This window comes from Lissotriton helveticus, chromosome 2_1 (genome assembly GCF_964261635.1).
Source record: "Lissotriton helveticus chromosome 2_1, aLisHel1.1, whole genome shotgun sequence".
Taxonomy (NCBI): domain Eukaryota; kingdom Metazoa; phylum Chordata; class Amphibia; order Caudata; family Salamandridae; genus Lissotriton; species Lissotriton helveticus.
Window position 1 is genome coordinate 1,602,960,630 of NC_136059.1, and position 21,773 is coordinate 1,602,982,402.

General features: G+C 42.0%; 1 protein-coding gene across 1 annotated transcript; it reads left to right on the forward strand.

Moving 5' to 3' along the window:
* Positions 1-375: 375 nt before the first annotated feature.
* On the forward strand, positions 376-21,462 carry LOC144820291 (zinc finger protein 862-like). The gene is made up of 2 exons (XM_078677874.1): positions 376-2,122; positions 21,167-21,462. Exons 1-2 carry the CDS (start codon positions 376-378, stop codon positions 21,460-21,462), a joined length of 2,043 nt encoding a protein of 680 aa, XP_078534000.1.
* The last annotated feature ends 311 nt before the right edge of the window (positions 21,463-21,773 follow it).

Sequence of the window (21,773 nt, forward strand, 5' to 3'; positions counted from 1 at the left end):
ACCCATGTTTTCTTCTGTTCTAGGTTTCACAGACAGTACCCCACAACTTTGAATGGGCATACGTGAGCACAATCACAACAGGTAATTGTTTGGTAGAGTTCCTTTATGGTGCACATGGTATATTGCTGTATCACAAATTCACAATGTGCTGTAACAATCTTTACTTCTATTGCAGGCTCTACCGACAGTGCATCATTTAAGTTTGAAAGGGCAGGGTAGTGTACAGATATCCAGGTAATTACACTCTACGTTTTGCCGGCAATGCCTCTGTATTATGTGACAGATTGAAATCATGAGCATAGGCATCAACTTTAGCTATGTTCCTTTATTTTGCAGGCTTTGTGGCATAGCAGGCTAAACCCAGTTATCACAAATATGTTCAAGCGCAAAGCTGTACCTTCTGCAGAGTGTGATGCTTCACCACAAAGGAAGAAATGCTGCCTTGTTTTCAAGGAAGAGTGGATGAAAGAAATTGTGGAGGCTGAGACACAGAAATCACGAAGCAAGGTTCGCGTGCAACTTGGCGAACTATTTCAATACAGTCCAGACGTGGGCTTGATTTGCAAAGCATGTGCCGAAGCCAAGATTGTTGGGGACTTTTCTACAGGGAAGAAATGGAGTGATGGCTGGAAACTGGATTACCTGAAACGCCATCTAATTAGCAAAGTTCACGAGTCTGCCATGGTGATATTGAGAAACAGAAGTGCTGCTGCCAGGTTTGGTTTTGGAGTGCTGGCAATGCTGACAGAAACTGCCACTGACAAAGCAAATAGAATGGAAGTAGTTGAACGACAAAGATCTCTGCCTGAGGAGATAAAGATTCTCATCAACAATGTGTTGCTGGCAGTGAAGATGAATACTTCAATGTTATCTGTACAAGACATCCATGACCACCTAGCTTTGTATGTGAAGATACCAGACAGCTGGAGGAGCAAGAACTATGCCTTTGAGTTCCTTGAGGCCATCAATAGCGTGATACACAGTGAAGGTATGGCAGAACTTCGTAGCGCTTTGTATCACACATTGATAATTGATGAGAGCACAGATATTTCTGTTACAAAAATGCTCATTCTGTACTTCAAGTACCGACCTGTAACCTCAACAGAGCACAAAACACAGTTTGGGGGCATAGTGAAGCTGACTAGTTGTAATGCTGAGGCCATCACTACTGCTGTGAAGGAATGCTACACTGCCAATGAACTGGACCTCATGAAAATGGTCATGTTCACATCCGATGGTGCGTCTGTGATGCTGGGTAAAAATAATGGTGTTGCTACTCGCCTTAAACAATCTATTTCCCATCTAGTTGAGCAGCATTGTGTCGCTCATCGAGAAGATTTGGGAGTGGATGATGCCTGGAAGAGGGTTCCAATGATTAAAGAGATGGAGACATTATTGAGGACTGTCTACACTGTGTTCTCCAGATCACCTGCAAAGAAGTCCAAGCTGGATGAAATGGCATTAGTCACTGGCTGTGAAGTGGTCTCTTTTCGACCATTGAATGAAGTCCGGTGGCTTTCGAGGCATTTTGCAGTTGGTGCACTAATTCGGAATTACGAGGCTGTTCTTAAGTACTTTGAGCATGAGAAAGTTGAAGAGAATGATCCAGTTGCTAAATATTGTTACAAAAAGCTATCTGACTCAAACTACCACATTTCCCTTGCAGTACTTAATGACATTCTGAGTGAATTTGCATCATTGTGCAAACTGTTCCAAAAAAGTTCTTTGACTACTGTCGAAGCTGTACAGTATGCAAGAGCAAAGATTGGCCAAATTAAGGAACAGTATTTGGGGGACACTGTCTTTTGGAGCAGCAATGTAAGAGAGATGATGGTGTTGTACAAGGAATGGCAAGAATTTGACAGTGGGCCTATTCTGTCTTTTGTTTCCCTTCTTTGTGAGCACATGCAAAAAAGGTTCCCTGAGGATGAACTGAAAGAATGGGCAAGTTTTGAAATCCAGGCAATGTCAACACAATCACATTTTGATTTTGGGGCTGAGAATATACAAAGACTTGTTGAAAAGTATAAAAATGTCTTGGTCCTGGGTGATTGTGAAACACCAGAAGATGTTGTTCGGCAATACAGAGATTATAAATATGTGGTGGCAGAACATGTAAAGGGTGGGTTATTTACCACCTTTCAAGACCTGGTGAATTTCACTGTACGCAATTCTGCTCAGTATAGTGTTGTGTCTCAGCTTGTTGATGTCTGTGCAACATTTCAAGCATCTAGTGCAGATTGTGAACAAGGATTCAGCCTCATGAATACTATCAAGAGTAAATTGAGGAATAGACTAGAGCAGAAGCATTTGGATATGCTGATGAGGACAAAGGCCTACCTCCTGAATGGGAAAGTTGACCTCGACCAAGTTTATCAGCACTGGAAAAATGGCAAGGATCACTGTGAGAAGCAACCCTGTCACCCACCTAGTGATGCCACTTGACATGTCTGAACGGCTCTCTCCCACAGTACATGTTTGCCTGGATGTCAGTTTTACAAACTATCTCTGGTGGGATAGCCCAACATTACTCAGCAGCTCTCACATCAAATTGTAAATATGTTATATAATTTTGTAACTTATTGTGTACATGTCATATTGTATAGGCTCTCAATATTTCCCCACCCAATGAACAGTGCTCCAGTTAAAAATATTTAGTAAAATCTTATGATGGTACCACCTTTTGGAGTCTTGTGCTTTTCTAAACCTTAAGTGTACTTACCTGTGTAACCAATCAATGTCATGGCGTCGTTATCCGATATGCAAAAGCTTAACGTGGAGCTGTTTGTGTGAAAATGCACCATCTTTTCACTTTTTTAAGCCAATGTTTGGAGTGACATTTGGCGCTGCACACGCGCGTGGTCTGGTTCCTGGCGCACATGGCCATGATTGCAGCGCACAGAGACCCTCCACTGCCGCACACAGAGGAAAAAAATTAGAGGGAACATTGTTTGCAACTGCAGCTATTATTTTTCATGAAGGTCCTTCTACAACATCAGGGCATTACACATGCTATTTAAAAAGTTGTAAAGGTTGGACCCAATGTAACGACACTCATTTGAATTTCAAACAACGTTTGCCTTTTGGCTTAAAAAATTCATACCTAGTGTTTTTAGAACCAAAATTTAGGTAAAGGTAATTGGCCTATGAAGACGGGAGCAGTTAATAAAGGTTATTTTGCTGTTTAAAAATATAATCTGAGTAAAAGTGATCCAGGTAATATAAAAAATTGACTTGTCATATAGGTACTGTAAGTGTATCTCATAGTAAGTGCTATTAGTATTATACAAAATGATGAACATGAGTGAGTCAGAGATGGTTTTACAAATACTTAAATATTGTGAAAATGTTGTAGAGCCTTTCTTTCAGAACGTCGGAAAAAAGGTCATTTCAGAGTTTCTTTGAATTAATTTGAAAATATACTCATACTTCTGACACTATTTGGCCAAAAGGAAAGGTACAGGAATGAGTAAAGAGTCATGACTGAAAAAAAGGGGTATATGAAAATAATGAAATTATTTCAGATGTTCTTGGAGCTTTTCTTCTAGAAAGTCGATGAAATGGATTTTTTACTGAACAGCAAAGTACTTTGCAACGAGAAAAGGACCTCTATGATATACTATTTGGCCTCAAGGAAAAGTAAGTCAATCAAAGATTAGTGTACATTTGTCATTTGTCAGTATCTAAGGTTTTTTTTAAAACACAATCTTTTAGATTGTGTTTTTTTTTCCGCTGTCATATGATGAGTAATTTGAACTCACTGTTTTAAGTGAAATTCAATATATTCTGAGAACAGCAAAAATAAACTATGTAACATGTTGTACAAGTTATTCTATACTTTGGATTGCGTAAATTAAATTGTATTCCCATTCTCTGACACTCACTTTCCTTTTTCCATCCTCTTTCAGCTCTTTTTACTCACTTATAATGTCTTTCTCTCACTCTCTGTAACCCCCGCTCCTTTACTCCACTTTTTTGACAAGCCCTCATTCTCATTTCAACTGTCTGCATCCCCTCTCTCCCTTGCATAAGTTTTCAGCTTTCAGTCTCTCTGCTTTACTTCCCTTTTCCGTATTTTCCTCCTTTGCTCTTTTAGTAATTCCTGTTTACTCACTCAGCAGTATTATCGCACTCTATCACTATAAATCACCCACTCTCCCTCGCTTATCTTTGTTTGCTCCTTACTTTTGACCTTTTCTCTCTATTTTTCGTTCACTACTTCTATGTCCTCAGTGGCTCACTCTCCTTGTGTTATGTTCACTTGTGTTTATCTTTTCCGTCTCAGTCATTATCTTTTTACTTACTACTGTTTCCTGATTTAGTTTTGCTAAGTCACATTGGTTTAGTATCTTTCTTACCTTCAGTTCATTTCTCTGTTCTTCTCTTCCTCTCTGGAAGTGAATCTATATGCCTTACTTTTAGTAATTTGCTCTCATTCTATTTCTTTTTTTCTCTTTTTATCCTTCTACCTTACTTTATTTCCCTTTCTGTGTCCTTCACTCCTCCTTTATTTCTAGATACACTGTTATGATTTTTAACCTCTTCATTTGTATATTTTAATTTAAAATACACATTTTACTAATTATAACTTATTGTTTCTTCTCTCTTTCACAGATACAAAGTGCAGTAAAAAGAAATAATTAAAGTTTCATTTATTATATGGTAAGTATGACAAAAAAAATGTAGTTTGTCATCAACCTTTGCTTTAAGCTTACTAATATTTTCTCAACCAACCTCACTCCTGTGTCTTTATTCTGCTTCCCTCACTTATTCTTATTCTCCATGTTTACTCCAATTTCCCTATTTCCCCTCTCATATTCAACTTCTTTCAATCCCTATTCTTTACTTCACTTACCCTCTGTTCCCTTCCTTTGCTTCTTCACTCATTTTGTTTTTCTTAATTATTTATCTTACTCGTACACACACACACCTCATCCCCCTCTCAACACATACACACACCTCTAACATACACCCCACACACACACCACACACACACCTCATACATACAAAAAATCCCCCCACATACACTCTTCACATACACACACACATTCCATACACACACATACATCGCACACATATACACCCCACACCCATACACTCCTCACACATACTTCACACACCCTCACCTCCACCCACACCAAAACACCCCACACACCCACACCCACAGACACACCTTACACACCCACACCCCGACCTACAGCCACTATCTCGCTATAAGTCACACACATTGCATTACTTATCTTTATTTGCTGTTTCACTCAAATTCATTCAGGTACTGTTTTCTTTACTCTCTTTGTCCTTTCTCTTTGTCACTCCCCATGTCTTATCCTAATTCAATTTTTCACCCTCTTTCACCCCTCTTTACTTACACTAACTGGTGTTTTCTTACCCTCACTCACCGTTCTTCATTTATCCCGGTTACGCCACTACCCTTCATTCTCAATTTTTTACTGTCCTTTCTTTTTCTTTCAACACCCACTCACATTCTCCCACTATCTCTACTTTAGTCTTCTTCCTCTCTCTTTTCCCTTCTTTCGCTCCTTTAGTCATTTTACTTTTCTCACTTTCACCCTATTACACCTTCTCTGTTTTTAACTATGTAATAAACAATCCCTCTGTGTTCATCCTGTAGCTCTCTTTCTCTTAACATTACTCTCTTTGTGTTCTTCCCTCATGGTAACTCCTTCATTAAATTTTTTTTTTCTATTTTTTTGGGGGGCGCGCCCCGGTACGCGTACCCTAAGAAAAAAAAAAATGACAGTGATTCATTAAAAATATAGGTTTATTTTTATAAATGAAATGTAGTTCTAAAAAGAACTGTTTTTTTTCTTCTTTTTGTTGTTTTATATTTTTTTAATGTTTTTTTGAACATTTTGTACTTTTTTTGGCTTTTCAAAACAGTTTTATATTTTTTTTTTATTTTTTATGGGGAGAAACAAAAAACAGGGAATTGTAAATGGCTCAACAGGAGCAAAAAACAAAAAACGGAAAAAATTACTGTTTTTTGGGGCATTTGTGATTGTCACCAGCAAGGACGACAAGCTTCATGCTCTGTTCACCATAGGCGATGAGCTTGCCACATGCAATACATGTGATTCTAAAATCTGCAAATTGTGGCTGAATACAAGGCATCGTCTCCATTGTATCTGGTCACGATGGAGTGGGTTGCTTTCTTTTGGAGCTGGTGCTTGAACACTGGGGGAGGTGACTGGCCAGTTCCCTGATCTCTGCACGAGAATAGTTGTTAGGATGCTTCCGGGTCATATGTCGAATCATGGTATTATTACCAAATTAATATTTTTTGTCTGGATTGCCCATTGAGAGTTGTTTGCCACAGATTAGGCAAGTTACCTTGGCCGCATTCACTTTTTTCTTGCCCTCTGGGAGTGAAAAAACTCCCATACAATGTGTTCTTTTGGCTTCTATGGGGTATTTTGTTCAGGCAGCCATCTTCTCCCCTCCTCCTCCTCCTCTTCCTCCTCCTCCTCTTCTTCACCACCAATGTATTGTTGTGGTGGTCCTCTTGGTGATGGTGGTGGTGCAGATGCTCCAGCTGTTGCTGCTACAGTAGCCATTTCAAAGTACAAAAGAATTGTCTCTATAGATGAAACAGGTCTTTCTCAGTCAAAGGACAAAGTCAGAATAAGGAAGAAAGGTGGGGTTTTTCATCATTTGGGAAAAAAACCTAGGCTTTACTCATTTGGGAAAAACAACTATCCTGAACCAATCAGAAGTGTTATTTTCAGATCACAAGACCCAGGCTTTACTCATTTGGAAACCAAAACTGTTCTGAACCAATAGAAAGTATTATTTTATGGTCACATGACCCGACGCGCTTACGCGAGGGGAGGAGTGTGGCTCACTGATTAGAGTGGCAGACCCTGATGCAGAGGTCTGGCCCGGGACCAGGGTTCAATTCCCGACGCGCAGGGTCCTGAGCCCAAAATGTCCACAGACTCGATAATTCTCGCCTCGGTGCCTATTCTAATCATGGGGCCCCACGCTGCAACTCTGGGCAATAGTTGCTTAATCTCCACTACGGCGGCCCACCCGCTGCGGGATGCCTGGCTTTCACCCTGGGGATACCCAGTAGGGGTTATCTCACAGGGAAAAGCCAGGACGGGTTCCCAAGGCAAGCGCCTTGATGCCTTCGGGTGATACGTGCGCTATATAAGTCGCAATACATTTACATTTACGCTACGCGCCCCGGGGCGCGCGGCGTAATCGCGTCGAGACGTTCCGCGATCGTATGCACCCGCGTGCTTCCAGGTGCGCTTACGCTGTGTGTCATATGTTGCATCACGCGTCTACGCGATATGTCACGATGTTGTTTTCGTTCGCGAAAATAGTGCTAACGGGAAGCTCCCCGGTACGTGCCCCAGGGAGCGCCGCGATCGTATGCGCACGCGTGCTTCCGGGTGCGCTTACACTGTGCGTCATATGACGCATCACGCGTCTACGCGATGTGTCACGATGTTGTTTTCGTTTGCGAGAATAGCGCTTACGGGACGCTCCCCGGTACGCGCCCCAGGGCGCGCCCCAAGTTAAAAATAAAACATTATTTTTTTTTAAATTGACATAATTATACAATATAAAATTTGTTTTAAAATGTATTATTTTTTATACCTATAAAAATTTGCTATTAAAAAACCATTGAAATTCACTGAAAAAACTATAGGTTTCACACCAGTGAAAAAAAGTGAAAGTGAAAAACAGCTAACTATACACCAGTTATAGTTAGCTGGGAATTTTACTCGCATAAAACCATTGAAATTCCCACGTTATAGTTAGTTGGACTCACTATAACTTGCGCGTGCAATGCACTGCTGATGACGTCACATATTACATCACTCATGACATGGTCAGTGGCATCACTCATGACATCACTGATGACATCTCAAATGACATCACTGATGACAACATCCTTGTGACAAAGTGGCAGACCTCCTATCAGCATAAAATAACCTTTGACACACACATTCAAAAATAGAAACCAATATTTTCTTAACATAGGAGAAACCAATACCAATTACAACAACTTATTAGGTAATTCCAACATCTACATACACATCCACTCATTCACCAACAGTTCTATATAGTCACTCATGCATGTACTTACTCATTATATGTACTCATACACCTAAACATCCTGTTACACACTAATACTCATCCATATAGTTACTCACACACAAATTCACACATGCAAATAAACTATCAAAAAAACATGTACTTGATTATACTGCTATATACACACCACTACACATACTTCTACAGAAACGGAAAAATATTTACTCTCTTAAACAATCAATTATAAAAACACATACTCACTAACCCACCCATACACACAATCATCCACCCATACAGTCTTGCACACAGGCTGTCTTCAAAATACATACAAATAGTGAGTCACTCATTCATGCATCTGTGCTCTAAGTAATATCCCCCACCGAACCATACAGACACTGATACTGATACTCAAAAAAACAACTAATAACCCATATACACACTCATGTAGCTACTCACTAACCCATGCAGCCACTTATACACAAAGTGAGACACAGATACAGATATTTAAATATTTAAACATTACTCGCTAATATATGTATTCACTAAGATACATTTAATAAGTCAGTTAACCAATCAATTTTACACAAAAAAAATCCATTTAGATATTTATTTACCCATTTATTCTTCCATCAACCTTTAGATATACATATATAAAAAATATTTATTTTTCAGAAAGATACACATTCACTGGATGATGTCATCAGTGATGTCATTTGAGATGTCATCAGTGATATCATGAGTGATGTCACTGACCATGTCATGAGTGATGTAATATGTGACGTCATCAGCAGTGCATTGCACGCGCAAGTTATAGTGAGTCCAACTAACTATAATGTGGGAATTTCAATGGTTTTATGCGAGTAAAATTCCCAGCTAACTATAACTGGTGTAAAACCTATGGTTTTTTCAGTGAATTTAATAGGTTTTTTAAATGCTAATTCCTAACTATAACTGGTGTGAAACCTATGGTTTTTTCAGTGAATATATATATATATATATATATATATATATATATATATATATATATATATACGCCAAGGTGTATTTAAGAATGAATGGGTGTATGAGTGTCTGTATGGATGATTCAGTGGGTGTGTAAGTGAGTGATTATACGTGTAAGTGAGTGATTATACGTGTCTCAGTGAATGTATTTGTGAGTGAATTTTCTGTGTGAATGTCTGTATCAGTCTATCTGTTGGTGTGTAACTAGCTGCATGAGTTGGTAAGTGGTTACACGAGTGTCTATATGAGTAATTCATTTGATGTCTGAGTATCTGTAAGGGTGCCTGAGTGGCTGTGAATGTGGGTGGGGGGTGTGTGACTACCTGCATGTATGTGTGGATGTGTGCTAAAAAATTAGTGCCCGTTTTGAAAAATATTTTGGTAAAATGTATTCAGATAAATCATCATGTGACACAAATGACACCATATTACCGATAGAAGGGATCCAAAACTAGACCTATGGTCCTGACAAAAGCCATTGACCCACAAGAGCGCAAAGCAGGCTGAAACAAGATGTGTGAGACTCCTAATACTTCTTCATTTACATCCTCTTTTATTTTAATCATATCACTTCCCTCTTTTTAATTAGTAAATAAGTCATATGATTTTGAAGGTAGGAGGTATTTTAAATATATATTTTTCACACCTTGGATCCCATATAGTCCCTGGTATGAGAGACAATTCCTCCTGGTGGAGGGCAGAGCCAATGATGTGATGATCAGTTACTAAGCATCAGTGAAAATATGCCTCTGACCGAACAGAACTGTTGGGGGTCTTACAACAATTTTGGTTTTCAACCTTTTTGCTACTCTTCCTCCCCTGTTGATTTTTCACTATCTTGAGAAGATGACTTTCCCTACTGATTCATGTATACCAAGCGGTTTCAAAACACAAAGTTAATTCTGTCATAAATTACCAGATGGTAATAAAATAAGCATTCAATTAATTGACCATGGAGAGCATTAATTGACCATGGAGGGCATTAATATGCTGTGAGAAAACCCCTAAAACCACTGTAAAGGAAACTTATCACCGAATGAGTGGCATGAACTCATGTATCTAAGAAACAACAAGTCCATAATCAAACTTTTTGATAAGGGGTGTCATATCATCATCATGGTTAGAGAACAGAATATCTTGAAAGAACAAAGACAGTTATGTAGGGAGGATCATTTTAAGATTTTGAAAATGAATTCCATAATAGAGATACAACAATATTATCAAGAGATGTCACAAAATTGGTATGATTATGAACTTCTTAAACATGAGGAATGCATGTGTCTCAAAGTAAGTCACACTATTAGTCCAAAAATGTACTTTCTACCAAAAATTCAGAAGGATAAACAAAATCCCCCTGGAAGACCCACTGTTGGAAAACACATGAAGATAGTTGAACATTTCAGCAACAAAAAACTGGATGACAATCAAGAATAATGTGTTCGGGGGAGTGGCCAGCAGCTGCTGAAGATGACTGCGATCTAAGTGAGCTGCGCTAATTACCAGCGACCAAGCCCATAAAATCTGCCATAATCTGCTGTTTTAGAAGAAACCAGAAGTAGGCGGCTGATCTAGGACGCAGTGGCTGCCCCAGTGGTGCAAGTTCAGCCCATGATTATAAGATGGCACCACCCATGTAGCTCCGTGAGAGAGGCGGACCTGACACTTAATCCAAGAACATGAAGTATGGCGCGACCACACAGTGCGAGATGGCAGTGGACCCCTGTGCCCACCTCTGGTATGTGCAAGGCCGGTGGCAGCCGATGAGAGAAGAAGACTGCAAGTACCAGGAAACTACAGACTGCGACCCGCTTGTAGGGCTGCATGCGTGCAACTGGGCAGCCTCGCCCCTTTCATTGAACCTCGTTTGGACCAGTAGGACACCTACATTGGGTGCATGTGTGCGGGCTGAGTGTAACACTGGCTGTGAGACCCATCCGGCAGTGTAATAGAGAGGCCGACTGGGAGCCGAAGACACGCTTCCTCCCCCCCCGCACGGATACCACCAGAGAACCACCAGGAGGCCACCTAAACCAGTAAATCAATATGTGGAGGCACGCAAACTGCAGTAATGCAGAGATGAGATAAGACTTGACATGAGGTGTCCACGCAGCGGAGCCCTGCATTACATATAACATGAGAGCCTAGGGCAGTCTGAATGGGTGGAGGCAGACAAGGGTTCTCTCCAGTGGTTGAAAAGACAAGACCATCGTCTACTGTCTGGGAAGAGGCTGTGGCAGACCCGTGGCCTTGTGGTGATGTGCATAATTAAGGGAGATACACAGCGGATCCCTAGGCTGGGAGTATTGGGGCATAATACTCCTGAAAGAGATAAAACACTTCCTAGACCCTGAGTATACCGCTTAAGATGCATAAACCGCGGCCATGGGGTGCAACAAGATGATGGGGCCAGGCCAAGCTAATCACATTGACAAGTACTCAGTGGCTGTGGGCCATGACAAAGGTGTGAGAAGAGCGGTACCACTGATGGAGCAAGATGATCAGACCCTGGACCCCTCCGTGAAAGACATCATGAAGCCGATTAGGGAATTGCGTGGGACCCTGGAACCGAAGTTGTATTCCGTCACTGAGGAGGTACATTTTCTTTGAGCTGACCTCCGGAAAATGTTTGAAAAGGTGTCCACCGCGGAGGCGGGGATAGAGGGATTGCAGTCCAAAACTAAGCATCTTCAGGAGCAAGTCTCGCTGCTTACTAAGAACCAATCCAAAATATTCACCCAACTCGAAGATCAGGAGGGGAGAGCCAGACAGAACAACATTTGTGTGGAGGGCATGGAAGGAGCATTGATCGACCTCTTCTTGGAGGACTTGATCCTGACTAAATTGAAGCCCAAACACCTCCCTGCTTTATTTTTTATAGAACGGTCACACCGGGCATTGGGGGTAAGCCTCACCCTGGGGTACCCCTGTGCACGATCATAGCCCGAATATTGAATTTCAGGGATAGGGACACCATCCTACAGATGGCATGCCAGCACAGTGATCTTCAATATGGAAATGCCACCATCTCCTTCTTTCCGGATTTCTTGCTCCATATCCAGCACCAGAGGCGAACAGTTGATGCAGTCAAAAGGGATCTCCGCAAGCAAAATGTGAAATATATGATCCTCTTCCCAGCAAAACTCAAAATTATTGATGAAGAAAAGGCCTACTTCGCCAGCCGAGGCAAGCAACTGGTTGTAGGTTTGGCAAACTGTTGGAAGTAAAGGGGCAAGAATCGAACATTGCCTGGGAATGGACACACCTCAGCAGAGCAGGCACCCAACAACCAAGTACAGCGACAGCGAACAGATAAGTGAAAAAAAGGACATTACCCCAGGCACTGAATTTCAATCTTTATGTACCGGGGTCACAGGGGGGAGGGAGCAGGGAGGTCCGGGAATGATATTGTACGAGTAAGATCCTTTTTGTAGCAGGGAGCCAAACAGACACCAGTGATGCTGTAAGCCTCGTGATCCACCACAGGTACCCAAAAAGTTAATTGATGGAAAAAGTTGCTTTCAAGACATTTTAAAGAAGGGTTTGATTGTATCCAACAGCAGAATTACTATGCTTCACGCTGGAGGCTCGCCCACCACCCCTCACTAATGTTTGTTAATGTGCAGCTCAGGCAACATGCACTCTGTGTGTTTGGGAGGTGGGGGGTTTGCTACTCACCTAGCAGGGTTGCAGGGAGGGGGGAGCTGGGTAAAATGTTTAGTTTCATTGCATGTAATTGTATATTTGCTCAATACCACTATAGCCAGACAGTGCAGCGGTTAGGCACAAGAATATTTCGAGGGAGGAGAGGATTCCGAAGTGTGTATTTTCCAACCCAACTTTATGGGAGATCTGGCTAGCCTACTGTTATGGACCTGGAATGTAAATGGTTTGAGGAACAAAATAAAATACACACTTGTCCTTTAACACATTAAAAGGCACTACCAAGATGTAATATTGATACAGGAGTCGCATCTGAAAGGGAGTAAATGTAAAGCTCTAGACTTCTTGGGTATAGACTGATGGCCCACTCTGGATACTCAAATGGGACTCGAGGGTTGGGAATCCTGACCCGTAATGCGCTACCCCTAGTTATAAGGGATACCTGGACAGATGATGAAGGCTGCTGTATTGCGGCAGTGGGTAGATGAGAGGGGCGTTTGCTCATACTGTGCTCAATTCATACTATCACCTTTCCGAAGATCAGTTCACTCCTGATGAAGCTGCCACTAGGGACCCTCATTATTGGCGGAGACACAAATGCAGTCATGGAACCAGAGCTTGACTGGTCCAGCTCCCAAATGGGCTGGAAGGGGAGCCTGACCTGTTGGGCTTCATTGAGGCAATGGGCATGGTAGACCTGTGTTGGGCGTACAACCTACTGGTACAAAAGTATACACCTTATTCTAAGTGCCATGGCTCCTTCTCTAGAATTGATTATCTCTCCACGACAGGGTGGGAGGAGTTACAAATCCAAAACACATGGCAAGAGGCATGTCAGACCACTCCCCGGTGAGCGTGGTCATTAAGGGCCCATTCCTTGACTGAGCAGCATTCCCAAGAATTAACCCTGGCACACACGTGATAGGGCACTCAGAGATCAAATCCGGGAGTGCTCTGAGCTATACTATAGGGAAAACGTGGGGACATTAAACTCACACATAGCCAAGGATTGACCCCTGGCAGTCACGTGATCCGTCACTCAGAGATCAAATCCGGGAGGGCTCTGAGCTATACTTTAGGGAAAACGTGGGGACCGTAAACTCACACATAACCATATGGGAGGCTTACAAGACAGTGTTGAGGGGGCAAGCACAGGAGCTCATTGGGGCCAAAAAGAAAGAAGACACCCTGCAAATCAAGCCGCTGGAACAAGGGGGAAATGACAATTGGGGGTCAATACTGACTTACGCCATAAACTAGCATTGCAACAGCAAGACCGGCACGCCATGGCAGACAGTGACGTGAGAGCATACACCCTGGTGATGCAGCATCACTTATATGACGTGGGGTATAAAGCATAGAAACTTCTTGCGTGACTAGAGAAGTGCGACAGAGAACAATCGTGGGTGACCGGGGTGCCATACAAAACAGGGACACTGAAAACAACGAGTACAGAGATGGCAGAAGTCTTCGCCACACACTCTGAAGGGGTTTATGCACCTGTCAGCACTAGGTCTGACTACAACTGCTAGAAACTGTTAAGGGACTTCTCCATGCCCACGCTATCTGAGGAAGCACACAAGACATTGGGTGCAGACCTCACAGAGGAAGAGTTGGGAGGGGCCCTGGAATCCCTGAAATCTGGGAAGGCAGCAGGTCCAAATGGACTTCCAGTCAAAATATACAAAAGCCAGGGCTCAATAATAGTACCACAGCTACTGCACATGCTGTCTGAGGCAAGAGAAATGGGACAACTCCAGCTAGACCAGCGAGCAGCCACAATTGCGGTGATATACAAGTCGGGAAAACCTCCTGATCAATGAGGCTCCTATCGTCCAATCTCCCTCATCAACGTGGAGGCGAAGGTCTTGGCCAACAGATTGACTCCAGTCATCACAGAAGTGATCCATGTGGATCAATTCGGCTTTATGCCAAATAAAAGCACTCGCCACAATTTGCGGAGGCTATACGGAGTGCTCCATGTAACAAGGGACCCTTGTTGGCACTCGACGCATCAATGGCATTTGACAGTATAAAATGTTCAGATCTATTTTCAGTACGCAGTAGGCTGGGCTTTGACCCTCACTTCTGTAGTTGGATAACGTTGTTGTACAGGGAGCCACAGCCCGGAGTGCGAGTTAATAGGTTGTTGTCCCAACCTTTTCGGCTGCGGGGAGGCACTAGACAGGGTTGTCCCCTATCCCTATTAAAGTTTGTCCTTGCATTGAAGTCACGGGCACATTGGATCAACGAAGACCCGATGATCTGGGGCATAGAGGCACCGGGGGGGTGGGAATAGCTAATTTTGCTCTATGCAGAAAACATACTTTTATATCTAGCAAGACTGTACTACTCAATGGCGACAGTATTCCACATCTTTGAGCTGTTTGGGAGTTACTCAGGCTACACCATCAATTGGTCCAAGTCAGTGGCCTTCCCGTTATCGGGCCCTCCACTTAAGATCCTGCTGAGGTGCGTAGCCCCAGTAGTGAAGGAGGGATTTATGAACCTGGGAATATATGACACGCAAGACCAAGCGACGTTCCTGGAAAATAATCTTGTACCACAGATTGATCAACTCAGTACTAATGTATGCCACTGGCATGCCCTCCCACTGTCTCTTATGGGCAGGGCGGCTCTTTTTAAAATGATGGCATTGACACACCTCATGTATGTTCTCCAGAACACCCCATACCCAGTTCCCCCATCAGACTGTCAGCGGGTAGCCCAGGAAGTCAGAACACTATTGTGGCAGGGTGGTTCTCCCAGAATAGCACTTCATAAACTACAAAAAGGAGTCTATGGTGGTGGTCTGGTGGTCCCGGACATTAAGCTGTTCTACTGGGCTTCGCAGTTATTGGTTATAAACCACTGGGTTTACGCTGATACCTATGAGCCAGCCTATAGAGTGGATAGAGCCATCATGCCGAGAGGAAATTGCAAACCACTTTTATACTCTCTGAGAGGGCTCCCGGAGTGGCTGGCACACACGGGGGTGGTGGATGGGTGTTGAAGAGAGGCTAATAGATTTCTGGGTTGGACCAGGAAACTGACTAATCGAACCCCTCTATGGGTTGGGGATTCACTGAAAGTAGGGGCCCTAACAGGCTTTAGGGAGTTGAAATTGATAGGCATTGAGTACCTGGGCGACATGTGGAAAGGGGAAGCTCTGCTCACTTTTGAAGACCTGCAGCCGGACTACAACTTAAATTAGACGCACAGATATCACTACCTTAGACTGCTACATGCCCTACAAAGATGCATCTAGAGCGGTACCCTTGTCTCAGATCACTCCCCCGTAGAAGATAGGTTGCTACTAGATCCCATCCCTGGAAAAAATGACATCTACGATATAACGCAAATTAATGAATAACGCGCCAGACCCCTTGACGACCTTGCAAGTGGCATGGACTCTAGACCTAGGGGCTGAAGACATTGAAGACTGGCCGAAGACAGTAGAGAGCCCGAGGGAGATTGCAATTTGTTCAAGATTTAGGTTAGTACAACTCAAGATACTTTATCGTACCTACTATCCCCGTACACACTTATATAAATGGGGCAGGGCACCAACAGCGCTGTAGGCCAGGGGGTGTCAGCAGGAAGAGAAGTTCTTCCACATTCTATGGGAATGACAGGAAATTGCCCGTTACAGATGTAATGACTTGAGTGTTGTGAGTGACTGTTTCAATAGACGCTAAATGGCTCCTCCTGATGATCCGTGGAGATTCCGATTGGCCGAGACACGTAGGAATATGGTTGGCCCTTGCAGCAGGGATTGCCAAACAAAACATTGCCAGAGGGTGGGAAGCACAACAATACCAACATGAAGCGATGTTGGAGGGAGAGTGACATATTCCAGCTGCACCTGGGTGGAGTGGGGGATGCGACTGCTTCAGCAGGCTCCTGCATGCTGGTTGGGAGTATGCCCTACTGCAGTTTGTACATTTGGCGCCACTGGCGGTTTACAGCCTTGTCTCTCTCTTGCATATCATTACTGTGATGTTGAAACCCTACCATGTACAAACATCAGTGATTTATGTAAACTATGGTCTTTTGAGCAAAGTTAATAAAAAGATTTCCAAAAGACAAAAACAAAAGAATACTGGGTTCTGGAAATATGGGAAGTAATGGTACTGGACAAAAAGGAATATAAAATATTCGGAGTTAAGACTCAAGATACTACTGAAAGAATTATGTGTAATTCCATTTTTTTAATTTATGTACTAGAATGAATTTGTCAGATTAAATACATCAGGCGTATGATTAATAAGGTAAAAACAAGGTTCTTACAACATTTAAGAGCCATTAAAAATCAAGAAAGGAGTTACACTGTGGCTAAGCACTTTTGGGACATGCACATTTGTGACCTTGTTGGTTTCAACCACTATTGAATAAAACAAACTAAGTCACATTCATGAGGTAGGGATCGTGAACTGGAGCTACGGTACTGTGACCATGGGGGACACAACCTAGAAGTAAGACTCTATGTTCACATATAATGATCAATTATATCCTAACAATTTCACATACTTCAAATGATGACTACATGATTGGGGTCAATACATTTTGGGGTCAATGAACTTTGAAAAATGCACAAAAGGGCATTTTTCAATTTTCTATGTTGCACACATACATGCCCTGGAGCATGTGTGTGCGCAACATTTGTTGACAATGCAATTTCAGGGGTGCATCAGGGTGTTCTTTTGGCACCTAGCACCCTTGAAATTGCATGTGCAATTTGCTAGTACCTATTTGGTACTCGCAAATTGCACATGTAATTCCCATTGATTCCTATGGGCCTCTAGGCCCATAGAAATGAATGGGAAGCAACTCCTTATATGTGATTCGCAATTTGCGAGTCGCAAATAAGGAATATGTAGGAATCACAATCCGACATGCATAAGCAATTGCGATTTCTAAATTGCAATTTCCTAAAAATCGCAATTTAGAAATCGCAATTCCTAACTTTGATGCATGTGGCCCTTATTTATTAAAGCAGATTTTTTTAGAGGTGGAAATGTCTGATAAGAACGTCTTTCATATTTGTTGTGTGGCATTTTGATGTGGTGGTGAAATGTTTTTTGAGGTACGTTTTTTTGCTGCATTATTGCAATGTGATGATGTGTTTTACTTTGCTGTACAGCATTTACATTTTTACTGTTTCTTTGTTTTGTGCTGTTATGCTTGTGTGTGTTTTGTTGCTTTGTATGTTATTGTGGTATATTCTGCGGTTTACTTTCGAGAAGTCAGCAAATGCTGCTAATTTCTAGGCAAAGGAGAACTTGCTTTCGTGCTTTTAAGGATAACATGAGAAGCCAGTATTCACCACTGTGTATGGTTGTAAAATGTACTACTCCAGCTCATCAACTTTTTAGCACACCAGTGAGCCCACATCTATGGCAGAGAATGTGTCCTAAATTAGCACTTCCAGTACAGTGCTCACATTTTATGATACTGCCCCTGATATTTAATAATTGAAATGTCCAACTCCTTGGGCTATCATGAAAACGGTAGTGTCTTGACTTGTGTTTAAATTAGTGCGTACTACACATGCTAATGTTAGTCCCTTTTTTTAAATTGTATAAATGTGTTTAATTGAGGAAGAGGATATACACATTGCTAATCAATTATAGTTTTTGCAAGATTCTGTGAATTCCTAAATTGTTGGTGTTAAATGCTCCTATCAGATATATGTTTGCTTCTTTTTTTATTCTGGCCTCCTAAAACAGTGCAGGCAAGCTTTCTTCCCATTGTGGAAAGTATTATGGAGCCAAGGTAAAATGTCCACCACCAGTGTCAGGACATCACATCAGTAATAGTGACTGACAATATCTTCATAAAATGTATTCTATTTTTTCATAGAACACAATATTATTTTTTCTCGTTGTAAAACAGCATACTCGTAATATCTGCCAGTACCATTTACCATTTTTCCCACACATTGTCACAAATGAGATACCATTCCTGCTCATTTGTTCAAAGATCAGATATGCACTTTTCTTGGAAGCATACACCTTAATGTATCATCAGAACCCACTCCGCACAGGTAGAGTATTCTGAAGAGCATTCTAAACAATAAAAATGCCCATAGGACCAATTGACAATAGCATTTGAGTATGTAAATGAGTACTCATATAGTATCATTTTACTTACTCATATATGTGTTAGTGAATTAGCCCAAAGCCATATAAAATAGGAAAAAATGGAAACATTCTGGGAATATTCATAAATAATTAGTGCAAAGGAAGTACTTTTACTAATAGGGAGGTGGACATTTAGGAACAATTCACAAAGGCATAAAGACATATGTACTCTTGAAATACTACTTCTCATGCTCATAAATGCATTGGTGAATTGGCCACTTTTAATACAATAAGGCTACCAGGCTGCCAGCACTCAGACAAAATCTTAGATGTTTCAGTAGTGATCTGATGTAGAGAATCCCATGAAAAATGTTACATATTTGAGGGTAAAATGTTTGTAAGCTGTCTGTAAAAATAAAATTAAAATACAAGTGACACCAATTACATTTTTGAGTGGTAGATACAGAGGCCAGTCTGTAGTCACAGTGCAGGGTTCACTTTGTTTCATTTCAAGTACAACCTGATCAATCAAACATTGCTGGGCACCCCCAAACTAGTGCTGCCCTGGGGCACTGCATTCAAGTGAAACACTGAGTGGCTGCTTCAAAGCCGCTCCGTGTTTCCCTTTGCCGACAGGTACACGCTTATAATTTAAAGAGGGATTAGAGAACCCTTAGCAGATTGGTGCAGTGAGTGACTGCGCATGCCTGTAAGTCGATGCCTGGGGGTCCATTTGCCTTCTTGAGACAGCACTGGTGATACATGTGCACCAGCACTATTTGTATTACAATGGTCCCGCATAAGTGTCTTTAGCCCCTTCTTTACTGCTCTGGGGGGTGCACAAAGCAGATGAACATGACCACTGGTTCCAAGGGCACTTTCTGTAATATGGCTCCTGGTGTTCAGTAACCCAATAGGTCAGTGTAGTTATTTTTGTTGTTTCTGCTGCTACAACCTGGTAATCATACATTTTCAATTCCTTCTCGAAAATGTAGTGCTTTGGTTGATTTTTGTGTTACAATTTACTTAATATTATTGTTATTTAAAATCACTATTTCCTTTTCTTTCTCTCATCTCCTTTTCCCATCATGCTTCTCTCTCTAACCCTCTCCCTTCACACCTTTCCCACTTCTGTGGTCATATCACGAACAGCTATACTGGGTCAGTTGTATGACACTATGTCAAGAAAAACAATATCGACATTTTAGGGAATCCACCTTTTTTTGTATGAGCACTCCAGATTGGGTGCCTTTTTCTGGGCCCTATTTATGCTGGATATAGAACACTGTGTAGTTTACCCTCGCTAAACAAGAGTAAAGTGCCTGTGTTCCACTTTAAAACCTGTAAAAAATGACTTAAACAAGATTGGCACAATTAGCTTTCTGGTGAAGTCATATTAAATGGTTCAGAAATACACCCCAGGCATAGAAAGTTAAATACCACCTGTGAACCTCAGCACCTATTGTGCCATCCACTACAATGGCTATGAAAACATGGCTTTTGGCCTACCTGGTGTTGCCTGACTGCAGCAGCATGAACCCTCCTGCACATACCTATCAAAATACCATTTTCACTGGTAGGAAAACCTGATTTTCATTGTAAATGTCACCCCTAAAGACACTTTGCTGCCCACAAGGTAGGGTGCATAATAACTAAGAATATAACGTGTGACAAGATAAATGGCATGTTCTCTCGGTGACTAAGCCAAAAAAGACATTGTTAATGGTCAGACTAAAGCTGACACCTAGGAAAATTCAAAGTGTAGATGATGCACTGTAATGTATAATGTTTATCAGTTCATCTATAACCTGAATCAGCTGCAAACTTCATTCAAGATACGTGTTTTTCTTTAATAAAAATCCAATCTAATGGTGAAGTCTGATTTTTATGAAATATATTAGAAATTGTTGTTTTAAAATGTTACTTTTAGCCTGCCTGAAGCTAATTTTAATTAGCTCCCATGCCACTACCCAGCGTGTACGTGGCCTGAAAGCGGTGTGAAAACTCCCCCGCACAGCAGAGACAATTACCTGGGTTTGGCAGGTGAACCCTGGAACTTCATTGACTTCAAAAGGACCTGTCACAATCAAATGTCAAGTGACACCTAGAAAGCCCAGCCTTTGTGTCCATAGTCAAGCTGGCACCAAACCCAGTGGAGGGAAAGCTAGCCCCAGAACTGGTTTTGAGCGACCAAAGAGATGGGGAGTGCTCACTTGCGTCACTTCTGGGTGGGCAGGCTCTGTAGAAGGGAAGACGGGTTCTCCCTCCTGAATTTTGAGACCAAGAGGCACTGTTGAATTGTTTGCATTAGGGGAAATAGGAACTGCTGACAAAGTTGGTTGCTTTACCCGTAGGAATGTTTACCGCATTAGTTAAGGAGTGCCCAAAAGTTACCCCCAACCACCAGCTGGTGCCGGGCATAACTGAAGCATCCCCAGACACCATGCTAAGGACACCTAATGGACTTGAAGAAGGTCAAAAAGGACAGTATCTGCAGCTGGGACCTAGGAGGAACCCTGAAGGACTAGACCAGCTCCTTCTTGTACCCAGGACAAATAAGCACACTCCAAAGGTCAGCAAGCTGACTTCCTGTGTGGCAACAGCGACACAACAAGCTAAAAGCAGCAGTTTCTCTGAAGTGCCCAACTGACCAGTGACAACTGGACATTGGTGCACATTGGTGGATCTGACCCTCTCTGCAGGGTCACCCTAAACATTTTGCCTTTACCCTTCATTTGTTTTTGTGCTGAATTCATTTTTGTTGGTCTTAGGACTCTGGGCACTTTACCAGTGCTAAAGTTTTTGTGTTCTTTCCTTTTGTTATGTGGGAATCTAGGACCCTAGTGTAATTTTCCCAATTCATGCCCATATATAGGTATAAATCACCCAATCCTTATATAGGCATAGGAATCCTTGCCTTATTTAGTCTTAGCCTGTGCAGCCCAAATACGGCATGGCTAC

Excerpts from the sequence above, each read along its gene's own strand:
- LOC144820291 (XM_078677874.1), top strand. The coding sequence starts at position 376 with ATGTTCAAGCGCAAAGCTGTACCTTCTGCAGAGTGTGATGCTTCACCA. Across the intron at positions 2,123-21,166 it reads GGTGGCAGAACATGTAAAGG|GAATGTTTACCGCATTAGTT; the intron begins GTGGGTTATTTA and ends CTTTACCCGTAG.